This window comes from Myotis nattereri (assembly GCF_964212035.1).
Source record: "Myotis nattereri genome assembly, chromosome: 21".
NCBI classification, from domain to species: Eukaryota; Metazoa; Chordata; class Mammalia; order Chiroptera; family Vespertilionidae; genus Myotis; species Myotis nattereri.
Genome location: NC_138097.1, coordinates 46,175 through 72,057, shown reverse-complemented (window position 1 = coordinate 72,057; position 25,883 = coordinate 46,175). Strand labels below are relative to the sequence as shown.

Below are 25,883 nucleotides of genomic sequence, written 5' to 3'. Positions count from 1 at the left end.
GGCTGAAATCAATAAAACATTTTTTCAAAAATGGGTGGAAGAAAGAAAGGAAAGAGGGAGGCCAAAAAAAATTAAGGTTAGTGTTTGAGGTAGTTTGATCACTTACCATCATTCTTCAATTCCCTTCTATGCCAAGAAGCGCTCATTTATCAAATAAACCCATGGGGTATGACTCCTAAAATTAAAAAACAATTAATTATACACACACACACACACTAATAGTCATAACATTGTCAAGAAAACATATCTATATATATAAAAGGCTAATATGCAAAGTGTCCCCTCGGGAGTTTGACCGGGAGCCTGGGAGTTCGATTGCTGGCTATGATGTATGCTGTCCACCAGGGGCCGGCCCTAATCTCAAGCCAGGCCTAGGGACCCTACCTGTGCATGAATTTCGTGCACCAGGCCTCTAGTTTATTCATAAAAAGATAAAAATCTCATCCCAGGTTTCTAATTAATCTAACAACAACAAAATTGCTCCTTTATACTGCCTGTTTCAATATAATATAGCATGTTTTAAATACTCCATGTTCTCCAAAAAGTAAAATAAAATGGGACAGTGTTAATTACAGGAGTAACCCATGATAGCCCAACCCAGAGGCTTCCGTGTTTTTTACTCCCATCTATAAACACACACACACACACACACACACACACACACTCTGTACCCTGTTTATACACGTTTAACTAAAGCAAGTTTCATGAAGTAATATGTATCCCTGTTATGTGAGAGGCACTCTGAGATTTCCTTCTCTGCTCTATTTTTTTTAATTATTGCTTTCACTTAGTTGGTTTATGACCCACTAATAAACCCCAACCCCGGATAAGGAGCACTGTGAAACCTTCTTGGAGGCCCTCTCCCTCCAGGGAGCATGCTGTGCCTTTTCCTTCCCTTCCCACCCTCCCCTCCCTCCCATACCCTCAAAAAAATTAAAGTAAAATAAAATAAAATCCTCTTGGAAACTTTCAAAAAGTGAGATTTTGTCATAATATGTTAATTACCAATTCTATAAGACTCTCCATAGAACAGACCCCGCTTGACAGGAAACCTAGTTAATGTGGCCAGACCTTTACTCAGAGAAATCCAGAGCAGAGGAGCAGACAGGGCACAAAGGGAGAGGGAACTTGCTGCAAAGAAGGGCCTAACCCGGTGAGAAGAGCTCATGGACAAAGAGAAGCAAGCAGCAACTGGAACCAAAACTTTTGGAACAAGAGCCGAGATCTTTTATCCTTTGTCACGTGAATTTGCTCCTTTTAAATGCAGCACCTCCAATGAAAACATATGTGCAAACAAAAGTTTATGTGTAAGCATTCACAGCAGTATTATTCATAATAGCCCCAACGTGGAAATCACCCAGTGTCCACAAATGATGGATTTTTAAAAAGGAGTATATTCTTCAATGGGATATTATTCAGCCATAAAAAGGAAGAAAGTGTTTACACATGCTGCAACATGGGTGAACCTTGAAAACATTACACTTAGTGAAAGAAGCCAGTCACAAAGCCCACATATTACATGTATATGGAATGTCCAGACGGGCAGTCCATAGTCAGGAAACAGATCACTGGGTGTCTAGGGTTTCTGCTGAATACACTAAAAAAACACATGTGTTAAAGGGGTGAATCGTGTGACATCCAGCTCAGTGTAGCTGTTGTATTTTTAAAGGGCAGCCCCTCTGCTCACAACTCCCCAGGCCTCTCCGTCTCACTCAGAGTAAAAGGCAAACTCCTCACAGTAGCTGCCACGCCCTCCACTTCCTAGCTCCCCCTAAACTTCCTAGCTCCCCCTAAACTTCCTAGCTCCCCCTAAACTTCCTAGCTCCCCATACCTCTTACACCCCCTCCTCTCCTCCCTGATGCTCATTCCACTCCAGCCACACTGGCCTCTTCATGTTCCCCAACATAGCAGACACACTCCGGGCTCAGGGCAACCCCATCTGGAGCAGTCCATCTTTGGCCTTCCCAAGCACTATCTTAAAAATTACAACCCATTTCTCCTGGTTTCCACCACCTGCAGGTCTTATTCCACTTCTCCTTTAGAACACTTATCACCGTGTATTATTGACTTGGATGATGTAGTGTCCCATCTTTCCCAACAAGAATGCAAGCTCTATGATGTCTCTTGGGTTTCATTATTGCTATAGCCTGGGAATGTGGAACAGATCATGGCACTGAGTGGGCATTAATATGTACTAACGAATGAAACCCATGCTAAAAAATCTGTGCTCCTTTCCTCTCACCTTCTACATATTCAAAGCCTGCCAATTCCTCAAGGCCAGTTCAAAAGTGATCCTCATAAACCCTCCTCTGACATCCCCAGCTGAGAGAGGTCTTCATCTGAATTCCCAGACTTTATCCAAATTCCTTCCATCTAAAAAGCGGCGGATGGCTCAGTGGATAGAGCGTTGGCCTACAGACTGAAGGGTCCCGGGTTCGATTCTGGTCAAGGAAATGTACCTTGACTGCAGGCACATCCCCAGTGGGGGGTGTGCAGGAGGCAGCTGATCGGTGGTTCTCTCTCATCGATGTTTCTAACTCTCTATCCTTCTCCCTTCTTCTCTGTAAAAAATCAATATATTTTTTTAAAAATCGGGGGAAGGCATGATATAGTGAAAAGGCTTTATGGAGGCACCGAGTCCACCAAATCACTGTGACTTTGGGAAGTCATTTATTTAACCTCTTTGAGTTTCAGTATTCTCATCTCTAAAAATGAAGGCCAGGCATTTACCCAATGAACAAAAACATAGTTTCCACAACAAGATCTATATACAAATGTTCAAATCAGCTTCATTCATAATATACCACAACTAAAATCAACCCAAATATCCATCAGGAGAAGAGATCATCAAATTGTGATATATCCATAAATAGAATAGAATGAACTGATACAACGGAAAAGATAAACTTCAGACATTATGTGTGGAAAAAGAAAAAGAAACTGGACACAAAAGCGTACATACTGAATGGTTCCATTTATATCAAGTTTAGAACATTCAAAGCTAATCTCAGGTGAGAAATGTTGAGGAACGGCTGCCTTGGTCGAAGGGGAAGCTTGGACTAAGAAGGTGTACAAGGGGACTTTCTGGGAGATGGAACTGTGGTAGTGGTTCAATTGTATATAAAATTGATGTTATTCATTGAACTGTCCACCTAAAAAGTGAGTGCACTTTGTATGTAAGTTATACCTGAATAAAATGATTTTTTTAAAAAGGGCAGATAGCTGAGGGGTGGAATATGAAGGCTACCCCTGACTTATAAAGTTGCTAGAAGGATTAGATAAGGAACATATATACTGAAATAAGTATGACACAGCGAGAGACTGCATACTGATGTGGGACTGAATCCCAATGTAGCCAGTTTTATAGTTAGTGGTTATATAGCCTCGGACAAGTCACTTAATCTCTCGGAAATGACGTTTTCACTTCTGTTCAGACAATGACATCTGCTTCTCTTAAATGGTCGCGTACTAGAGATCACCACGTTAATGCAGCATCTGACACACAACAGGTGCCCAGATACTCGTTCATATAACATATAAAACCCGCACATACAGATGCTCAATAAGTGTGTTCCTCGCTTCCCCTTCTTCCTGCATGAGAGTTTTCTTAAGAGAAGGAGAGGATCGATATCTGAATGATCTTCTGCTTAAAGTGCCTTACAAATGGCAGGCCCTCAACAAAGATTTTGAAGGAAAGGAAGGGAGCTGGATGGCTTGATGATTACGAGGGATTAATAAACAGGCAGAGCAGAGGATTTTCAGGGCAGCGGACGTCCTCCATGCGGCACGATGATGGTGAAGCCCCAGGACAAACATTTTTAAAGTCTATGTTTAAAACACTGTCTTTTGGGCCACAGTCACCAAAGTGATGTATAAAGGCATGTGCACAGGAACACTGATGAGGCTTCCGTGCATCCTCCAGCGGGTGCCCTGACCTGCACCAGGACGGGCTTAACCATGGAGAGTAAAACCTCGCAGCTCAAGGGAGTGGGAAGGAAGGTGGACTAAGCCAGCGGTTCTCCACCTTCTGGCCCTTTAAATAGTTTCTCATGTTGTGACCCAATCACAAAATCATTTTCGTTGCTACTTCATCACTGTCATGTCGCTGCTGTGATGAATCCTCATGTAAATATCTGATCTGCAGGATGGGCTTAGGAGCCCTGTGAAAGGGCCGTTCGGCCCCCAAAGGGGTGGCGACCCACAGGTTGAGAACCGCCGGTAAGCCTTTGCTGAGGGCAGTTCCACGCGCTCTGCAGACTGCTCGGTTACTCGCTGTCCACACACGTATGAGACGGAAAGCATGCGCCCCACTTCACAGACGAAGAAGCCGAGCCCCGGAGAAGTGCACGATCGGCCGGGATTCAAACCACCACCCGTCCGTCCGCCGTCACAGCTCATCCGATCGCACTTCCTCCCACACAGACAACCTGTCAAGCCCTTACCAACGGGCTCTTTGATGGAGGAAAACACTCGCTCCTCACGGGGTGTTTGCTACTCAGACCGGCTCACGCTGCGGCGTCAGAGAACAAGCGCCCAGCACGTTTGTACGGAAAGTCACAACCAACAGGAAAAGAACACGAGCAGAGCCGAACACAAACCAGAATACAAGCCGGGGCTGCCCGCCCGCCCGCCCGCCGACCTGAGGCCGAAAGCTTCGCCGGACCCACCACGTGCCCGCAGGTGCCCGGACGGAGGCGCCGCTTCCGGCCTCAGTTTCCCCTTCTGCACCGAGCACAGCCCCCCATCCCTCCGCCGATGAGCATGAAACGGTGCTGAAACCAACACTGTGACGGCACCGAGCAGCACACCCAGCATTACAGCCCGTCAGCCGCCCTCCGAGCGGCTCTGTCCACGGACAATAACCCGCACCCCCAGCGGGAGGCGGCCGCGGAGGCCGTGGCAGCAGGTGCGGCCCGACCCGGCGTCGCCCGCTGTCTCCCCCCCGCGCGCGGACACGCCCGCGCGGCGCCGGGCAGGAGCGCTGACACCCGGCGCAGCCCTGGGGTCTCTCGCCCTCGGGGCCTCCGTCCGGCCCGGCCGCCCCGCTGAGCGCAGGGAACGCGCCGAGGACCCGCCGACGAGGGGCCGGCGGCGCCCATCACTTGTCAGCGAAGAGCCGGCGGGGAGGCCGCTTCCGGAGCCCCGGGCGGGGAGGACGCCCCGGGAGCGAGGCCCTCCGCCCTCCCGTCCGGCCGCCCCGCCCCCCTGGCGCCAGGCCCCTCGGGACCCTCCCCCGGCCGCCGGCTCCCCTCCCCCCGCCGCGCCCCCGGCCTCGCCACCCGCACGCCCGGCTGAGGGGAGGGGTGAGAGGCCGTACCCCGCCGCCGCTGCGTCCCCGGGGGCCCCGCGAGGCGTTTCGCCGGCGGCGTCCCCGCCCAGGCCCGCCCGGTCCGAGAGGCGGGCGCCCCTCGCGGACACTCACCGCGGCCGCCCAGCGCGCGGGAGGCGCCTAGCGAGCGTCCCGCCGGGAAGGGGGCGGGGCCGCGGGGCGTCACGTGACCCGCGCTGGCCCGGCGGCGCGCGTGCGCAGTCCGCTCTCCTGCTGGGGGCGGGGGCGGTGAAGGCGGGGGCCGCCGCGGAGAGGGGCTGCCTGCCCCTCGGGGCTGCGCTCGCACTGCCGCCTCTGACCACACAGCCCGCGCCTTGGTGATCGGTCCCTTCCCACGCCCGGTCCCGTCCCCACAGCGAGCCCCGCGGAGGGAGGACCTGCCAGCGCGCTTCCCGGGAGGTCTGGTCGGCCCCTGGCCGAAGCCCAGCTCGCCCGGCTGAGTGGACACCCGACAGGACACCGATTAGAGCTCAGCTGCCCTGGAGTCAGTTCTGAGTGAAGTGGGGCCGAGACTCATGCCGACATTGTTCCCTCCGTCCCGCTGGGAGCGGACTCTCCACGCTCCCCCTCCCTCGTCGCCCACAACAGGTGGGAGCCATGGGATCTGATGGAGTCGATCTCACAGGTAGACGGTCAGCGAGTGAAGACTCAAACGAAGGCCGTCACCATCTCTATGGCAACCGGAGTCCCCACTCCAGCGTGAGGTGACCTTATGGCGGAGACGGCCCAGCTCCAGCCGGAACAGCTGTCGTCTGTGTTGGGACGGAGACCCGCCCCGCCCCTGATGAGTCCATTTCTATAAAGTGGGTCTGGACGGGTCAGGAGTCACCCGCATTGGTCCGTGGAGATGCAAGTGAGGATGTAGCTGCGATTGGATGGGGGAAGTATTAATCCTCTTAGTCCAATGTGACCCAAGCACCAAGACGGCACCGGTTCGATTCCCGGTCGGGGCACATCCCCAGGTTGCGGACTCGACCCCCGTCAGGGGCGTGGAGGGGGCAGCCAATCCATGTTCCTCTCTCTGATGTTTCTCTCTCTCTGCCTCTCCCTTCCTCTCTCTCTAAGGTCATATATATTTTAAAGATTTTAGCCTCTTCTATGGGTCAGACACCTTACAGAGAATATTTACTATACTCCTCACACAAAATCAGATTTTTTATTCCGTATTTTTACATCGTTTTAAGTAAATTAAGTCACCTATTCCAAGTTATATACCGGTGAGCTCCTGAACCTGAAGATCCAAACTGGATGTGCCTGGGTTCTTTCCGGGCACCTTACTCCCCCGCAGGGCAGAGGGCAGCGGACCAACAGCTGTAACTGCTGTGTGATGCCGCCTACATAAAGGTCAGAACAGGCAGGACCTATACGCGCTGGTAGAGGGTTTCCTTCCTTCCGCTAAGCTGCCGGCTATTCCTCCCGTGCGAGCATCTTTTGCTTTTCAACCTGCAGGGATGTGAAGCTGACGATTACCGAACACTTTACCATACCTGTCAGCTCCTTGTCTAAAGCCCCTGTATTATTTAACTGAATCCCCACGCTCTCTAAGGCAGTCTTATTCCTACGCCCATTTAAAAAAAATATATTTTATTGATTTTTTTACAGAGAAGAAGGGAGAGGGAGAGAGAGTTAGAAACATCGATGAGAGAGAAACGTCGATCAGCTGCCTCCTGCACACCCCCTACTGGGGATGTGCCCGCAACCAAGGTACATGTCCTTGACCGGAATCGAACCCGGGACCCTCCAGTCCGCAGGCCGCGCTCTATCCACTGAGCAACACCGATCAGGGCCCTGCGCCCATTTTATAAGTAAGCAAACAGGTTTCCGAGGCGCAGTAAGTTGGCCAAAATAAAGAAGTGCAAGCCACAAAAGTGAGCGTCGGATGCACATGCATCTGCGTGTGTGCATCCAGCGCTGGTGAGATAAGTCAGTGGAGATGCATGGAGACTGGAATGGACACGGCGGTCGGCTCTCCAGCTACCGCCCTTTCTCCACCAAAATGTCCCGCCTTTTCACTTCGGGAAACCGGGGCGGACGCTCGGCGTGGCCGGGAGTTTCTGGCCCGAATCCGCGGCTGTTCAGAAGGTTCTCCCCTCTATCGGCCCCGCCCCCTCGCCCCGGCTCGCCCCGGCGCCGTGCGGACCAATCAGCGGCGCGGACGGGCGCCCCGCCCCTCCGCCGGGTTATATAAGCTTGGCCGGAGCGCCGCACTGCGCAGCCGCGGGCTCTGCTGAGCTCGCGCGACTGGCGGCCGGCGCCCCGCCCACCGCGCTGCGTGCCCCACGTACGCGCCGCCGCAGACGCGCCCCCTCCCGCCTCCCGCCTCCCGCCTCCGCCTCTCGGTGTCCGCGGCGGCCGGCGCGATGCGGCTGGGCCCGAGGCCCGCGGCGCTGGGGCTGCTGCTGCTGCTGTGCGCTCCGGCGGCCGGCGCTGGCGACGCGCAGGGCGAGCACCGCACCGACTACGACCGCGAGGCGCTGCTGGGCGGCCAGGTGAGTGGGCCGGACCGGGCCGGGGCCAGGAGAGTCAGTCCCGGGCGGACGCTGGGCGGGACGCCGCTCACAAGGAACCCGGGGCCCGATCCCTTCTGCCCGCCCCCCCGCCCCCCGAACGAGGCAGGGTCCCCGGGGCGTGTGGGGGCCGGGGCCTTGCAGAGCGGGTGTGAATGACCCCAAACCCCCGCCTGCGAGGCTCTGCTGGCCGTACTTCCTCCCCCATTTTGGTCGCTGATAGTAACGCTTAACCCCCCCGTGTATCGCTTACCTTCCAAAGGAAGAAGTCGACGAATATGTTAAACTCGCCCCCGAAGAGCAACAAAAAAGACTGAAGTCGATCATAAAGAAAATTGACTTGGACTCGGATGGCTTTCTCACCGAAAGTAAGGACGTCCTGCCCGGCCGGCTAACAATGGACACAGGAACACACTTAAGACGGGGTGGCTGCTGAGGGCCCTGGCCAATGCTCCCGCAAAGTAGAGGTGCTTTGAGGGTGTAAGGGACCTACTGAGTAGGCCTGATACCGGGAGATCTTTACCTTTTGCTTATTTTTTATATTAAAGTTATTGGGATGACATTGGTTAATAAGATCACACAGGTTTCAGGGGTACAGTTCTATGATATTGCATTGTGTCCCCATCACCCAAAGTGAAATCTTCAGTCGCCATATATTGGGCCCCTTTTGCTACCCCCCACCCCCTTCCCTCTGGTATACCTGGAAGTCTTTAGATACAGGATACTAAGCAAAACTCATGCTCTCTCCCATCCTATATAATAAAGAGCTAATATGCAAATGGTCTCACGCCATCACGCCATAACGGCTCAGACACCCAACACTGGGGAGAGAGCAGTGGGGACCAGCCAGGGGGACCCACGGTCCGGGCACCAGCGCCTGCGGCCTGGGCAAAGCCACCCGTCATGGTCCGCTGCCTGCGGACAGCCAGAGGGAGGGAAGCCCAGGTCCCGGGTGCCTACCACCATTCAGAGGAGGGAATCCTGGGTCCCGGTGCGGGTCGAGGCAGAGGCAGGGGCGATCAGGCAGGCAGGCAGAAGTGGGTTAGGGGCGATCAGACAGGCAGGCGAGCAGTTAGGAGTTGGAGGTCCCTGATTGCAAGAGGCACTTAGACATCCCCTGAGGGGTCCCAGATTGGAGAGGGTGCAGGCCAGGCTGAGGACCCCCCCGCATGAATTTCATATACCAGGCCTCTAGTAATATATAAACACCATTGGCCCTACGTGTATTCGCTAAATCACACCTTGAGCAAACACCTATTCTTCATCGGACTTTTATCGGTGTCAACAGTGCAATTTACTTTAGAGAAATATGCCAAAACCCAATTTAATATTTTAAGTATTGTTTTAGAATTATAAGAATTTGCTTCTTTTAACAAGCAACTAGAAAAAGACCTGTTGCATATGAATTATGTGTATGACAAATCATTACAGCTAATAGAGGCCCTAGAATCATCTTGTCCTCTTTCTTTGTAGAGATGAAGAAACTGCAGCTCAGAGGGGTTAATTAAATGCCTTTTTCAAATGAGTGGTAAAGCCACGGCTGAAATCCAAATCTGATCTTCAGTTTTTAATATCTTGCACTTAAAACATATCTGAGTGCTCTTAGGTCGATTCTGTAGTCTGAAACGAAATGCACAGATTATTAAAAGACTATCTTAATATTAAATAGAAGCTAGTTTGCTATAACCTGTTTCAATGCAGCTCAGCATCTAAGGAATGAAATTGCTGGAGAGAATATTACAAACAGATCAGTTTAAGATTTGTTGTCAATAAAGTGTCTACATTGGTGCCTTCGGGAGTATTGAGGCTTTGGTTCTTTCTACTTAAAACAAAGAACAAGAGAAGCTTGCACTGTGATATCTAATAAGAACGGGTTCATCTTTGGTTAGGAAGCGCACGGAACAAGTTGATCTGGAAGATTTTAATGTACCTGTTTGTAAGGGCCTGCATGTGGTCACGTATTTAGTAGTAAACATTTCAAAAATTTAAAGTTAAAAGGAACTTATTCCAGATGTTCATTATACAGAGAAGAACACAAGCACTGGAGAAGGTAGACATCCCCTTAGGGAAAGCTGAAGTGAGCCAACGTTTCTGGTCACTGCCGTTCTGCTTTCTGTTGTGGGTGATGAGCTCCAGATAAACTTAGAAAAACCCCTCATTCGTGAGGACCCTTCAGAAAAGTGCTAACATGCACTTTGTTTCAGGGGAGACAAAAAGAACGTCTTATATTCACCTGACCGCCCCTGAATCTAGAAAAATCCCATTCTTTAAACCAAATGGTATACTCCTGCTATCTTTGCAAATAGTTGTTTTCTCCTCCGCTTTTTCTATCATGCGGTATGAATTTCTATTTCTATTAATAGATTTTTAATAATTGATCTGAAAGTAGATATTTGAGATTTAGAAACTTTTCAGGTGTCTAGTTAAGACAGACAGCTGTTGCAAGAAGCGCCTAAATCATAATTGCTACCCATACTTGTGTCAGTCTCCTCCAGATGTTCTGTGTCATGGTTAGAGGGAGTATACTGTAAGAATGTTTCTCGACTTCAGTCACTTGAAGACCATTTCACAATCGAGGCCATACCTACTTACCGTCTATTGTTAGTATAGTGTTGATTCAACTCAATGTTAGATTTATTCTAAAGGAAAATTTTATATTACTTTTGTAAATGGAAACCATTTTTTTCTAATACTAATTAAAGTGAATTGTTTCAAAGATTTGTGCTTCATGATAGAATTATGATCGCAAAAGTTACTTGCAGTTTTAGGGGTAATTTTTTTTTAAGTCACGTGCCATTTTGTCTGATTGGTAATTCACTCACTAAGTACTTATGGCGTCAGGGGCTTCCTAGGTATTTGGAGGACCTCAGTGAACAAATCATGCACAAACGCTGTTCTGGAGGAGCTTACCTCTCCTCAGGTCACATTTGTAATGTCTGAGCCTCCAAACGGCCTCCCCACCTCCCCTCGTATTTCCATGAGCACTGCTAAGTCTGCTCTCAGTCAGTATTGGCAAACACTGCAGTTTTGTGTGTGTTTTTCTTTTAGCGATGGTCTAGAAATCCTCTAAGTATGAGAATTACTGTTAACGTCTATTGTGTTCTGGGGAATTCCCGTAGGTGAACTCAGTTCATGGATTCAGATGTCGTTTAAACATTATGCTATGCAAGAAGCAAAACAACAGTTCGTTGAGTATGATAAAAACAGTGATGGCCGTGTGTCGTGGGACGAATACAACATTCAGATGTACGACCGCGTGATTGACTTCGACGAGAACACAGCTCTGGATGATGCAGAAGAGGAGTCCTTTAGGCAGGTGAGAGCATGTGCACAGACTGCCTTTTGAATGAGAGAGTGGAAGGGAGGGGGAGACACAGAGAGAGAGAAGCATTGACGTGAGAGAGAGACATCGATTGGTTGTCTCCTGCAGCTGCTCCTTTTTAAGACGGGGTCGTACTCCAGTGCAGGTGTATACTGTATTTTGTTTATCCATTCATCTGTAAATGGACACTTGGGTTTGCTTTAACTTTTTGGCTCTTATTAATAACTAGAGGCCCGGTGGACGAAATGCGTGCATGGGTGGGGTCCCTAGGACTGGCCTGCGATCAGGGCCTATGGGGGTCGTCTCATCCAGTCCTGGACAGGGCCTGCTGGGCAGGGGGAGGGACCGCGGGAGGTTTGCTGGCCGTGGGAGGTTGGCTGTGTGAGCACACTGACCACCAGGGGGTAGCTCCTGTGTTGAGCATCTGCCCCCTGGTGGTCAGTGTGCGTCATAGTGACTGGTTGACCAGTCGTTTGGTCCTTAGGTTGTAATGGTCACTTAGGCCTTTATATAGATAGATGTGGCTATGAACATGGGTGTGCAAATATCTGTTTGAGACCCTACTTTAAGTTTTTGGAGGAAATGTGTCCAGAAGTGTAGTTGGAATTGCTGGATCATATGGTGATGCTATTTTAATTTTTTGAGGAGCTGCAATACTGTCTTCCATAGTGGCTCCACCCTTTAAAGTAACTCATTTTTGAAGATTCTGTATGACTGTAGTTCTGTTGCCTCTCATGGTTTAATTTGTTTAAATATATGCTGCTTAAGCAGAGCTGAGGAAGACAGTATTTAGGAAACATTTATTTAGTAAATAGAACTTTTCAAGACAACTGTTTTCTTCAAAAATTGCTATTTTAAATACTTTTGTATTTCAAATTAGTTTTACAATCTTTTTCTTAAAATGATAGTTTTTCTTATGTGGAAAAATACAAAGCCAAGCACCTGGTTGCAAACCATTATGTCCCAAAATATTGTTAGTCAAGGGTATTTGGCAAACAGTTGAGCCACTTCAAATTCTTTAACTTACCCATTATCAGTACCTACCTTTTAGTTATTGGCCGTATGTCATCGTTGTCTGTGTTGTTTGTTTTAGAATTGTATGGGCTGCTTGAGCTCTAGAGGCCATCCGAGCTCAGAGTTGGTCGTTGCTCTGCTAGTAACTGTGCATGTGCTGGGCATTTGCCCCCAGAGTAGAGGTAAAGGGCTGCCCGTCTGCCTGGCTTTCCATCCAGCTGCCCCACTAACAGTTCTTCAGCTTTGGGTCAGTTATGTAACCACCTTACGCTTTAGTTTCTTTATATCTGATAATGGGATGATAATAGTAAGAGAAATAGTAGCAGTTCTGTATTAAATTATAAGAATATTGTTGAAGAAAGCACATGCAGATCACACTCATTTAATATTTATATATAACTAGAGGCCTGGTACAAGAATTCATGGAATAGTGGTGTCCCTCGGTCCCTGTGGAATTAGGCCGAAACTGGCTCTCTGACATCCCCAGAGGGTTACCGGATTGTGAGAGGGCACACGCCAGGCCAAGGGATCCCACCAGTGCACAATCGGGTCCAGGGAGGGACCGTGGGAGGGCTCCAGGGCGTGTCCGTCCCACCTTGCTTAGTCCGGATCAGCAAGACCCCAGCAGCAAGGTAACCTAACAGTTGGAGCGTCTGCCCCCTGGTGGTCAGTGCACGTCATAGCAACTGGTCGACCAGTCTACTGTCTGCCCTTGTGGCCAGTGCAGGTCATAGCGAGTGGTTGAGTGACCTTAGTTAGCATATCATTAGCATATTATGCTTTGATTGGTTGAACGGACAACTGGACACAGCATATTAGGCTTTTATTATATAGGATCAGCTTTTTAAAATATTTGAGGCATTTGCTACCTATATCAGCCTTAGGTTAGTTAGAATTTACTTAATTCACAGAGGAAAAATGTATCTTTTGTTTTTCTTTTTTCCTCCTTATTTGGGTGTTCGTTCAGTCTCCAGCAGACTGGAGAGTATGAATCAGTCTTTTCACTGCTTAGTGCCTGAGAGAAAACAAAAGGGTGATAAAGTGAGGTTGGCGGTTTGTCTGTCTACTAGGTATCCTCTTTGACCTCCTTTATATTAACTTATCCTAAAAAGAATCATTCAGGGCCCTAGCCAGTTTGGCCTAGTGCAGGGGTGGGCAAACTTTTTGACTCGAGGGCCACAATGGGTTCTTAAACTGGACCGGAGGGCTGGAACAAAAGCATGGATGGAGTGTTTGTGTGAACTAATACATGTTAACACTGCTGCTGGTGAAGGAGCGGAGGGGAGAGCAAGAGAACCCTCCGCTCTTTCGGCTCCGCGGGCCGGATAGAACAGCCGAACAGGCCGGATCCGGCCCATGGACCGTAGTTTGCCCACGGCTGGCCTAGTGGATAGAGTGTCGGCTTGTGGACTAAAATGGCCCAGGTTCTATTCTGGTCAAGGGCACATGCCCAGGTTGCGGGCTCGATACCCAGTTGGGGGCGTGCAGGAGGCAGCCAGTCAATGATTGTCTCTCATCATTGATGCTTCTCTCTTTCCCTTTCTCTCTGAAATCAATAAAAATATATTTTTTTTAAAAAAGCATCATTCAAGTTCTGACACTTCACTAAAACCAAACCATTGTGTGATATGACTTATTTACCAGGGAACAACAGAGAAGTTAAATACAGTATTTTAAAATATGATAATTATAATTAGGTTCTAATGCTATTCTTTTTTTCCCTTTGGCACCCAAAAGGTTTAATTACTATCTAATCACAATATAAGAGGTGCGTTTGTTTGTTTTTTAAAAAATTCAATATTTTTGAGAGGGGGTGATCAGTAAATGTGACGTTGAGAAGAAAGTCTTCACCCATTAACATAAACTGCAGTGAGCAGTTTGTCATTGGAAAGATGTCTGGTTCTAATGCAGACTTCCTCACCCACATACTCAGTAATGTTGATTATAAGTCTCTATCTTTTAAGAATGAATTAGCCTGGCTGGTGTGGCTCAGTGTTGAGTGTCGACCCATGAACCAAGGGGTCACTTGTTCAATCCCTGGTTAGGGCACCCGGCTTGTGGGCTCGATCCCCAATATTGGGCATGCAAGAGGCAGCAGGTTGATGTTTCTCTCATCGATGTTCCTTTCCTACCTCTCTTTCAAAAAATCAGTTACACAGAAAAACAGTTTTTTAAGAGTGAATTCGATGGAGCATAAATGAACACTTCTCAATGGGGTCCTATTGGGTAGGTATTCTTTGATAACCCAGGAATATGTGTCTATTCTACTTTATTAGAATTTGATATAATTTCCTCAAAGTAGAATAGACCTCTAAAAGTGAATGTGGTATATAAAGATGAAAGAGTTGCATTATTTTTCAAAATTTAAAAATCAGTGGTGAAGAATGAGTCTTTCCTAAAGCTACAGCCTAAACATTATACCATAAATAAATCATCAAAAGTAATGGGCTCCCAGTGATCCCACTTCTGGGAATAGATCCCAAGAAACCCGAAACACCAATCAGAAAGAATGCATGCGCCCCTCTGTTCATAGCAGCACAACGTACAATAGCTAAGATCTGGAAACAGCCCAAGTGCCCATCAGCAGATGAGTGGGTGAAAAAGCTGTGGCACATTTATACCATGGAATACGATGCAGCAGTGAAAAAAAGAATCTCTTACCCCTGAGAAAATGTGGAGGGACCTGGAGAGTATTATGGCTAAGTGAAATAAAACAGTGAGAGAAGACCAGTATCACATGATCTCACTCATGTAGAATCTAATGAACAAAATAAACTGATGAACAAAATAGATCCAGAGACATAGAAGCATGGAACAGACTGACAAATTTCAGAGGCAAGGTGTGGGAGAGATTGACTGGGGAACGTATATGCATATATGCGTGGCCTGTGGACACAGACAATAGTGTAGTGCAGGCCTGGGAGGGCCGGTTTGGGTGGAGGGGTTGGTTGGGGAAAAAGGGGGGCATCTGGAATACTTTTAACAGTTAAGATTTTTTTTTAAGTAATGGGCTGTCTAAAATAATGTTTTCTATACGGTAGTCTATTAAAAACAATTGACTACCTGAATTTATGTTATTTTTAATATGGAAAGTAGAGATAACCGTGAATAATGACCCTCTCGGGCTATGAAATGCCTGAAAGGGCCGTTCTGTATGGGATGATGAACAAGGGCAATCAGCATCTTGAAGCAAGATAACTAACATCTGGGGACCTGCCTGGGAAAGGTTCAGCTCTAACTTTTAAAGCCAGCTGCTGAGTGTGCGTGCATCAGCAGTATTTCCTTATGTTCGATATGCTCTTACACAGGGCAAATCAGAATGTTAGGACCTGGACTCTGGTATCACTAAATATGCATGTCTTCATGTAAAATCGTTAGCAGACCCAAACATGGCAGTTCTGTTCTTCACAAGGTTCTGTTACCACATAAAAATGACTATTGTTTTCACTACTGTATGTGCTGTTTTCTATCGTCCAGTAGAATACAAGGTTTTTGCACAGAAGAAAGAGTGTTGAGTTTGGGAAACTAAGAGTCTTTTGTATCATCTTTAGAAATTGGCCACTTAGGAAAAAGTCCTTCTGTGTTTTGGCTTCTTGAATGTGAGTTGCACTTACATTGTGTTCTTCAAATGACCATGAATGACTTTTTGGTTGTTTTTTTAAGAAATCTCAGTCTGTTAAAAGAAATCCTTTCTTTATAAGCGAATTTGGCCAAATTCAGCTCCCTCTGGCGAAACGTGGACCTTGCTGTTCCAACTGGAAGGGCTCTTCCGTCAGGAAAGCTGAGCACTCAGTACTCAGAAATGTGGTTTATTCCAGAAGAACTTGATTGACTCAGCAAAGTACACCAAGTTCTTGTTTGTCTATTTTTGCCTGTTAAACCTGAATATAAAGTGTAAAATGTTCGGTTTAGTTATTAAAAGTATGAAAGATGCAGATAAAAGCAGCTATTTGGAAACTTTTTTTCTTTTCTGTCAGATTTGGATGTGTGTAACTAACTGTCCAGTGGAATCTGAATGTTGAAAGGTGAATTCTTTGGGGGAATAAGTGAGCTCTCCTCTGTGAATCAGTTATTGTAGAAGCAGCGTTGTTGCCGCGAATCAGTGCTACCTACCTTAGCAGTGAGAGACATGAATTAAAAGCTTCTAAAATATTAGAAATTGCGACTTTTTAAATGTGAAGTTTAATAATACAATCAGCTTATAAAAAGAAAAGTGTTTGCCCCAGCCGGTTTGGCTCAGTGGATGGAGCGTCAGCCTGCAGCCTGAAGGGTCCTGATTTCTGTTCCGCTCAAGGGCACAGGCCCGGGTTGTGGGCTCAGTCCCCAGTGGGGGGCGTGCAGGAGGCAGCCAATCGGTGATTCTTTTTCATCACGGATGTTTCTGTCTCTCCCTCTCCTTTCCTCTCTGAAATCAATAAAAATATTTTTTTTAAAGAAGGGAAAGTATTCTCATAAGAAGACTATTTCTGAAACCTGCGAATATATTTTTGAAAGTGATTTTGAAGACCAGAAACAGTTTCCAGTTGGCATAGTAATCCCACTGGTGTGTCTCTGTGGTTGAGCATAGACCAGGGGTGGGCAAACTTTTTGACTCCAGGGCCACAGTGGGTTCTGAAACTGGACCGGAGGGCCGGAACCAAAGCATGGATGGAGTGTTTGTGTGAACTAATATAAATTCAAAGTAAACATCATTACATAAAAGGGTACGGTCTTTTTTTTTTTTTTTTTTTTTTTTTTTTTTTTAGTTTTATTCATTTCAAAACGGACCGGATCCGGCCTGCGGGCCGTAGTTTGCCCACAGCTGGCATAGACCCATGAGCCAGGAGGTCACGATTCAGTTCCAGGTCAGGCACATGCCCGGTTGCCAGCTAGATCCCCAGTAGGGGGCATGCAGGAGGCAGCCAATCAATAAATCTCTCATTTTTATTATTTCTCCCCTTATCCCTTCCTATTCTCTGAAATGAATAAAAATATTTTTAAAAACACAGTCTAAATTTATTGGTTTTGGGGGATTCAAAAGAAATTGAGATCAATTGTTAAAGAAAAGAATGTGTACTACTGTAGAAAGACCAGAATGGATCCAAGTTCAAATATTTTAGCTGTATTTCTGACATCCCTTTCAGCACATCACTTAATCTCAAGTTTTTCAATAATAGTAATTTGTCACATTTAGTAAATGTTTATTACTTAAGGTTTACTAATTGCTGAATGGGATTCATATTCCAGTTGCTTAATAGAACGACACCCAAACAACTGAGCCGCACTGGCCAGGGCCGTCTTGTTGACTTTTGCTTTTGTTGCTTTTGCTTTTGGTGTTGGATTGTCCCCATTTTATAGTTGAGGAAACCGGGGAGTGAAGCAGTTTGCCTAAAGGAACACGGCTAGTAAGTGGTATTGCTGGGGTTCTGCTCCGAGTTTCTGGCTCTAGAGCAGTGGTTCTCAACCTTCCTGACGCCGCGACCCTTTCATACAGCTCCTCATGTTGTGGTGACCCCCAACCATAACATTATTTTTTTTGCTACTTCATCACTGTAATGTTGCTACTGTTATGAATCGTCACGTAAATATCTGATATGCAGGATGCATTTAGATGACCCCTGTGAAAGGGTCGTTTGACCCCCCCCCCCCAAGGGGTCGCGACCCACAGGTTGAGAACCGCTGCTAGAGCCTGTCACTGCCTGTAATGAGTGTCATTTGCCCTAACAACCTTCAGAGGGATGATGTGAAGATAAAATAATGTATGAAAATGGGCTTTAGATTTCGCATGGTTTGTACTTTTGGAAGTCTTGTTCACGATTATATATTATGATGAGACCTTTGAACATGTTCAATATCTAATTTTCCAAGCTTCATCTAAAGGACAAGAAGCGATTTGAAAAGGCTAACCAGGACTCAGATCCCGGTTTGAATCTTGAAGAGTTCATTGCTTTTGAGCATCCTGAAGAAGTGGATTATATGACGGTAAGGAACGAAGGGTTAATCGAGTCATCGAGTGGCCAGAGCTAAGGCCTGTTCTAAGGAGGTGATCACGACGAACTGTGCACGACCCGCGTTTTAAGAGCCAGGAAGAGCCAGGTTCTCCCCGGTTCAGGTTTGGGCTGGGGAGGAGGGTTTCTGGGGTGGCGGTTGCTTATTGGGAGGGAGAAGGTAAAGGACTGAGTTTTTAAAAAATCTCTGTAATATATATGAGCAGCACTCTTTCCTGGCTTTCAGACTTTTCTCTGGTTTTTCTATATTAAAAACCAGAGTTAAAACTTGTGAAAACCTTCAGTCTTGGGAAACGTCCCGCGTTAGGATCTGTTTTCATGGGGTGGGTACCAGCACAACTGCTAACGACCAACGATGATTTTGCAACTGGAGGCATAAAGAGTCCTGTCGTCCCTGAAGTCCTGGAAAGAAACACCAACCCTTCAAACATTGTTGCGCTCTGGGTGTAACTCGGCAAACGTTGGTTGGGTCTTAGGACGTGGCAAGCTTCTTGAGAGCAAAAGCCACCGTGGGGAGAGCAGAGACGAGCAAAAAGTCACTTTAAAGGAGACTCACATTTGCATGGAGGCCGGGTGCCTGGCCTCCGTCTCCAGCTGTGTGGTCTGCGCGAGAGGTCCAGGAGGGAGCTGTGGCTTTTGTTTAGGTCACGGTCAGGTGCGGCTGCCTCGGTCGCAAGCTGCAGACCACTTTTTCCACAGCCCAGCGGCAGGACAGCACCGCTAGCACCACTTCTCTTGCCATCGGGAGGCTTTTGACTTCTCACTTGGCTGAAAATACATGACCTGGTTGAAGAACAGTGCTGGGCACCATTCGATTGAGGCCAAAATGCAGTGAGACAAGCGCCTTCGCCCTGTCAGGGCAGACAGTGCTATGCTGGCTCTTGTTTCTCTGGGAAGGAAGGAACATTGGAAGATTGAGAAGGGGGTGACCAGATAACAATGAAACCATTTAGGCATTCGGTGTTTTGGTCTGGAATTCAAGGTGGCAGTGAAATGAAAGAGACATGATCAAAGTTTGAAGCAGGTATAGACAGAACATTGTGACTAAATAAGTATGGGAGAGAAGAGTCAGAGATGCCGCGGCTCTGAGCGTGTACAACAGTAGGAGATGGGCGTGCCCGGGACAGGTGGGTGGGGATGGACTGAGCTGGACAGAAGGCAGCACGAGGTGTGTGACCGACCAGCACGTGGGCCTCCCTCAGGGCAGCAGTGATGTAGGAGAGAGACGGGTTCTGATGGGTTGGATGAAAAGTGGAGTTAAAGGAGACGGGCACTCAGACGATGTTCTTGAGAAGCAGGAAAATGAGGTCAGTGCTGAGGTGGTTTCAGAGGGCGAGGGGCGTCTAACAACAGAGCTTACTTACTGTGGATGCTGGGCTTACTCTGTGGTGGTACCTCCTGCTTCTGGTTCCAGTGTTTGCAAGCATAGACCGTCCTAGTGATTGTCCCTAAAGCAGCTCTAGGAGTGACCCGGATGGCGGTAGCACTGGAAACGTTGTTACTAATTTATTTCTATGATAGGAGTTTGTCATTGAAGAGGCATTAGAAGAACATGACAAAAATGGTGATGGATTTGTTAGTTTGGAAGAATTTCTTGGTGACTACAGGCGGGACCCAGGTAAGTAGCTGAGGGGTGTGGAAGGAGGGGGCAAATGCAACTAAAAGGAAAGGAAATGGAACAAGAAGCCCTTGCCTGATTTATACTCGCTCTGCCCAGTGAGACAAGCTCAACGAAGGGACTGGGAGCTCATCTCTGAATGCTGTCTGGCTCACTTAGTACCACGTCTAGATTCTAACATGTCTTCCTTTCGTGACAAATGTAATGTGATTATCAAATCAAATGAGGGAGGAAGTAAAGGTGGATATTTTTAAACAAAATCCTGTATCTTTTGATGTAGATCTTAAAAGAGAAATAAATATAAATACTGTGAATACTGGTGTAGACTGTGGAAGGTGACTTACAATTGTTTGAAATTTGAGGAGTTTGTATATGTCTTTTTTCTGAAATTTTTCCAGAATTGTTGCTTAAAAGCATCCCTACTGTGAATGTCACTTTGAAATTACACATAGCATTATTCTCTAAGAACACGTAAGAAGCTTTATATAGCCACATGACATACCAAAAATTTTACCCAGATCAAATTTGGGAAAACTAGTTATAACAAATAGCAGTTAATAAAATTACTAGTTTGTGAGAATATGCAACAATTTAAAAACTCATAGTTGTTTAGACCTGTGTGTCACTGTTGAAAATTACTATATAGTTTATATGTATTTTAGCACTTTTTAGTTAAGTATTTTTGTATCTTTGGGCATTTTTTATGTAGTAGGCTTTAAATTCATTCCCTTTATTCTAGGGATATATCAAACTTCTCATTATGTACATATGATATTCTTATATGTGTATTTGTTGTTGATTTCTTTTAATCTAAAGCAGCAAATGAAGACCCAGAGTGGATACTAGTTGAGAAAGACAGGTTCCTAAATGATTACGACAGAGATGCGGACGGCAGGCTTGACCCTCAGGAGCTGCTCTCCTGGGTGGTGCCCAACAACCAGGGCATTGCCCAGGAGGAGGTGAGTGTTCCAGAGTGGCATGTCTCCCTGCAGATTTCTTACTGTTGATAGGAAAGGAAGTTCAAATTTTTAAGCCTAAGAAAGAAGCAATTAAATTATTTAGGATCCATGCATTGCTGTTTCTTCATTTAAATCTTTGAACGGTTTTAGATCATCAAGGGGACATGGAAGTTAAAATTGAATCATGTAGTAATTTGATAGGACAGTTAGAATAATAAATTTTGTATTTGCCTGTAGGGGCTCAAAATGGGTTATGTTCATTTTGCTTAACTTTGAGATATCCTGAATCAGATTTGAGTTGAAAGGAGGCAGAATCCAGTGGAAATTAACAAAGGAGATAATGAGAAGCCGGAGACAGATCCAGTTACATGTGTAATGTTTTCATTTACTTAGACAATGAGCACTTGAACGGAGCAATAATCATTTTGATCAGTGATTCTGTTATTGCTCACAGGCCCCTTTAAAAATATGGTGCAAACAATGAATGAATAAACGTATGAATGGTTCTGGAAAATCAAATCCCCATTGAAATGTGAACATCTTGCTGAAAATATGTATTACACCTGACCCGTTGAATTATCTTGTGTTAAAGGCTCTTCATCTCATCGACGAAATGGATTTGAATAACGACAGGAAGCTCTCGGAGGCAGAGATTCTGGAGAACCAGGACTTGTTTCTGACCAGCGAAGCCACAGATTATGGCCGACAGCTCCATGACGAATATTTCTATCATGACGAGCTGTAATCACGAGTACTGGCTCCTTTTATAATCTGTTACCAGTGTTACTTTTGTGATAAAATATCGAAGAGGTTATTTTCCACTCTGAAGTCTTACCACAATCAGATGTATGTTAATGTAGATGATAATTCCGGCCTTTTAGGAGAAAAACAAAACCCCGACGTTTATTTCAGAAATGCATTGGAGAAAACAATATTGTGCCGTCTGACGACAAAGCCTTTCCCATCTGCTCCTCCTCTTCTGAACCGTGTTGTGGAATATGTTGAGTTCCAGTTCCATACTTGAAAAAATGGAACATTTCAGGATGCCTGGACAATACTACAGGAGTATGTGGCCGAGCTATACATTTTTCTTTCTTTAAGTAGCATTAATTTGAGAACGGACGGGAGTACATTGTTTTTAGATTTAGCATTTTGTTTTAAAAACCTTTAAAGGAACGTGTAGAAGAATTTTTACTCACACGAGTTGAGAAGTTCTGCTTAATTTTTAAATGGTTCCTATCAAGGGTTTTATTGTATGAAATAGAACTTTATATTTTTGCATACTTATAGATAGTAATTATATTTAATGTGTAATGATAGCTCTGTGGTGTGTGGAACTTGAGATTGTCTTGAACTCTTTTCTCTTTTGACTGATTAAAAATGAAGTGTCCTATCTTTTTCAATGTTTGTTAGTTTTCTTTAATCTTCCTGGTAAACCTTGAATTTCACGTAGGTTTTGTTCTATTACACACTATCCCACCTTATCCATTCCTGTATTTTGATAGTGAGTGTTCCAGAACTCTGTTAAATTAATTCTTGTTCCATACTTGTATCTTTTTTTTTAATAAAAGAATACCATAATTAAATGTATACTGGATACATTTCAGTTGCTATTGTAGCAAATATGGCTGTGCTGTTTGGGACTAGAAATAATTGTAAGAATTACACAGGTTGAAATCACCAGTAGAGCTCAATTTCAGTTTTACTAAGTTGAAATCATATTTGGTAAACATTTCTCTATACCAAAATGGTCAGTTTTGTGTGTGTGTGTGTGTGTGTGTGTGTGTGTGTGTGTGGTTAATCCTCACCCGAGGACATTTTTCCATTTTTTACGGAGAGTGGAAGGGAGAAGGAAAGACAGAGTGAACCATCGATGTGAGAGAGACACATCGATGAGTTGCCTCCTGCACGTGCCCCAACCAGGGCCGGCCAGGGAGAAGCCTGCAACTGAGGTACCTGCCCTTGACTGGAATCAAACCCGGGCGGGACCCTTCGGTCCGCAGTCCGACACTCTGCTGACCCAGGCCGGCTAGGGCCAAAGTGGTCAGTGTTTACCTTATTTAGCAATTCAACTTACTACGTTTGGGGGGAATAAGAAAAGTGAGAAGGCGAGGAATTCATGTTTCCATAGCTCCGACCCACAAATAGTTTTCTCTCAAAATTTTTTTATTTGTGGGTGAGCATTCTGTTAATATTTCTCCTACAATTCATGAAAAGGTATCACAAGTAATTAGCTTCATTTCAACATTGAGTTTTTGCTGAGTGTTTACACTTACTGTCTGCTATAAAATTTTTTGTAGCGGATTCAGGGTTTAACTTAGAGTGAGCCTGGTTTTGGGTCTGGATTCTCATTTTACTGCCAAGTCAGCAGAAGCGGGGGAGGGGGGGTGCGGGGGGGGGGGGGGGGGTTGGAGCTAATGCTCTCCTGCAGCCTCTAGTGTGCATCTTGGTTAACACCTGAGTGATGTCTCAAGGAAAGCTATTCTCTGCTGCCATCTCGTGTGCATCTTGGGAATTGCATCTGAGGGGAGATCAGCAAAAACTACTCATTTCTGCTGCCATCTAATGTGCTGCTTTGGAGTAACAGCTGAGTGGAGGTTACCCATTCAGAAATGACCATCCTATCTAATAATCCTATCTAATAAAGAGGGAATATGCTAATTGACCGTTGTGCCCTCAAGATGGCAGTGCCCACAGCCACAAGATGGCGGCGTCCAGTCCTCTCAGCCCCTCCAGGGTGGCAGGCATGTGGCACGGCTGCTCCACGCTCCTGCCTCCGGAGTCCCCCAGTCCCCTCAGCCCCCCAGCCGCCCAGGGCCAGCCCAAAGCACAGGCAAGCCTCCAATGGCAGCTGCCCAGCTGCCCAGGGCCACCTGAGGCTCAGGTAACCAGGGCCAGCAGAGGCTTGCGCTGCTGGCAGTGGCAGCAGCAGAGGTGTGATGCGGGCATCGCTTTCTCCTGATCGCCGGTCGCCTCCCACCCCTGAGGGCTCCCCAACTGTGAGAGGGGGTAGGCTGGGCTGACGGACGCCCCCCTCCAGTGCATGAATTTCCACAAACCAGGCCTCTAGTCATTTGAATAATTAACTTTCAATCTTTCTGCAAAAATGTATTTCTATACATCATGCCTTCTATTATTAAATTTATACAATTTCCAGCTTAATTTGAGTTTTTAATTCTTAGAAACCTTAATTTTCCAATGCTGACCAAAAAGTAAACAACCAGCATTTCTTAGATTGATGTTTATGAACACACTTTAAACATACTTTTTATTTTCAAGAAACACACATTCAACAAAGCACAAGACATGATATTAACAGTTGCAAATCCACTTTATAGACTTTCTGCAATAAAAGCTAAAAGCAGGTGAACTTAAAACTTGTGTAGCCCTAGCCAGTTAGGCTCAGTGGCTAGAGTGTCAGCCTGTGGACTGAAGGGTCCCAGTTTGTAGGCTCGATCCCCAGGAGGGGGCTTGCAGGAGGTAGCCAATCAGTGATTCTCATCATTGATGTTTCTATCTCTCCCTCCCTCTCCCTCTCAGAAATCAATTAAAAAGAAATTCAAAAAAGTGTAGAAATCAATGTTTCAGTATTTCATGCTATCTTAAAGTATTAGGTGTTTAATAGCTTTTATTATTTAATCCAGCAATGCTTTTAAAGTTTTAAGTTATTACAGACTTTGGAAAATTATGTATAGGCATATATACTTACTGCTGAAAAGCTTTATCAAAAACCCTTCAGTTATATTTATTTATTGTCTTACCAGCTCTATGAGATTTTAAAGCCACTTACTATCCAAGGCATTTTTCTGATAAATGTTGTAAAAGGTAGCCTGACCTTGACAACCTTTAGGAGGTTGGAGAAAAGTGGGGGGTGGGGAGGAGGGAGCTCTCAGGCCCCCACAGCCATTCCCAGGTGCCTCCAGCTGCTTGGATTTGAAACTGCCACCCTCTTACCTTTACAAGGGGCCAGTGGCCCCTTTCCTCACAGCTTCTGAAGCTTGACTAAGGACATTGCCACAGTGTCCACCCTCTCGGAGAATCTGGAGTCTTTAAAATGTTTACTTCCATGTACTTTTCTTCACATCTCACCTAGAGGCTCAGAAAGGCATGAGTAAGAGTGAGATTCCCGAGGCTGCAGTTGGGTTGAGTGAAATAGTCGAGGATGCCCATTTACCCCAGTGATCAGACAGGTTTCGGAAGAAAGAGGTCCTGGTGAGAGAGAGTGGAGCAAGCATCTCCCCCCGGCCCCCGCCGGCCCCATGTCTAATAAAATGTAATGGCTCCCCTGCCACGTCAAGGGTCACCTGTGGCTCCTTCCATTGATAGGTGATGTTCTCAGTGGGGGCCAGCTGGAGCATGAACCCCATCAGTTCAAGGCCACTGTGTAGTAAGGCTCTTGTCCCTGAGACAGCCCCTCTTCCTCCAGGGGCCACACTGACAGAGGGGCACAGCCCTGGGAGCGATAGAGGACTCTAAGCTGAGCTGTTTGTTGGTATGGGATGGCTTTCTTGCTCTTTCTCTGCCCCATCTCAGTTGTTAAAAACCATGAAATGCCCTGACCGGTTTGGCTCAGTGGATAGAGCGTCGGCCTGCGGACTGAAGGGTCCCGGGTTGGATTCCGGTCAGGGGCATGTACCTTGGTTGCGGGCGCATCCCCAGTAGGGGGTGTGCAGGAGGCAGCTGATCGATGTATCTCTCTCATCGATGTTTCTGACTCTCTGTCCCCCTCCCTTCCTCTCTGTAAAAAATCAATAAAATGTATTTAAAAAAAAAATACATGAAAGTTATTTCTGCCAGTTGCTCAGTGGGGGGGTCTGGGGTCCTACGGCTAGTTTTTATTGTTTTCATTTGACGTTTGGGGCTAGTTGTTGGGTAAAACGCATCCCCAAAGTGCTCGGTCCTTAACAGACCGGAACAACTCATTTAACAGGCTCCCCATTTGTCACTTTCCTCACAGGTAACATGGAGGTTTGGGTGACAACGCGCTCTACTCCTGATGGGGGCAGGACTCATAAGTGCTGGCACTTCTGCCAACAGGGACCTGCAGTTTTGTAGCAAAGGAAAGGCTAAGGGGCAGCAGCTGCTCTTTGCGAAGGAGGCGGTGAGCTGAGAAAAAGGCAAAATCAGGGGTTTCTCATGGCTCCAG

General features: G+C 46.5%; 2 protein-coding genes across 3 annotated transcripts in view; one reads left to right on the top strand and one right to left on the bottom strand.

Moving 5' to 3' along the window:
- Positions 1–5,415, bottom strand: part of SCAPER (S-phase cyclin A associated protein in the ER) — a 161,646-nt gene extending 156,231 nt beyond the window's left edge. Inside the window, exons 1-2 of the mRNA XM_081114903.1 lie at positions 5,319–5,415; positions 107–175 (exon numbers count right to left, since the gene is read on the bottom strand). Of these exons, the coding sequence (XP_080971029.1) occupies positions 107–112 (6 nt within the window). The 5' untranslated portion in view covers positions 113–175; positions 5,319–5,415. The remainder of the gene's footprint in view (positions 1–106; positions 176–5,318) is intronic.
- Positions 5,416–7,541: 2,126 nt separating this feature from the next.
- Positions 7,542–22,327, top strand: RCN2 (reticulocalbin 2). Of its 2 annotated transcripts, none has more exons than XM_081114653.1 (7): positions 7,542–7,819; positions 8,100–8,205; positions 10,957–11,153; positions 18,021–18,134; positions 19,682–19,778; positions 20,598–20,737; positions 21,330–22,327. In XM_081114653.1, the coding sequence occupies exons 1-7, from the start codon at positions 7,691–7,693 to the stop codon at positions 21,480–21,482; spliced, it is 936 nt and encodes a 311-aa protein (XP_080970779.1). In that variant the 5' UTR covers positions 7,542–7,690; the 3' UTR covers positions 21,483–22,327. The 2 variants fall into 2 exon arrangements, with proteins under 2 accessions (XP_080970779.1, XP_080970778.1); XM_081114652.1 differs by having other exon boundaries at positions 20,595–20,737.
- Positions 22,328–25,883: the final 3,556 nt, after the last annotated feature.

Excerpts from the sequence above, each read along its gene's own strand:
- RCN2 (XM_081114652.1), top strand. The coding sequence starts at position 7,691 with ATGCGGCTGGGCCCGAGGCCCGCGGCGCTGGGGCTGCTGCTGCTGCTG. Across the intron at positions 11,154-18,020 it reads AAGAGGAGTCCTTTAGGCAG|CTTCATCTAAAGGACAAGAA; the intron begins GTGAGAGCATGT and ends TAATTTTCCAAG. Across the intron at positions 19,779-20,594 it reads TGACTACAGGCGGGACCCAG|CAGCAAATGAAGACCCAGAG; the intron begins GTAAGTAGCTGA and ends TTTAATCTAAAG.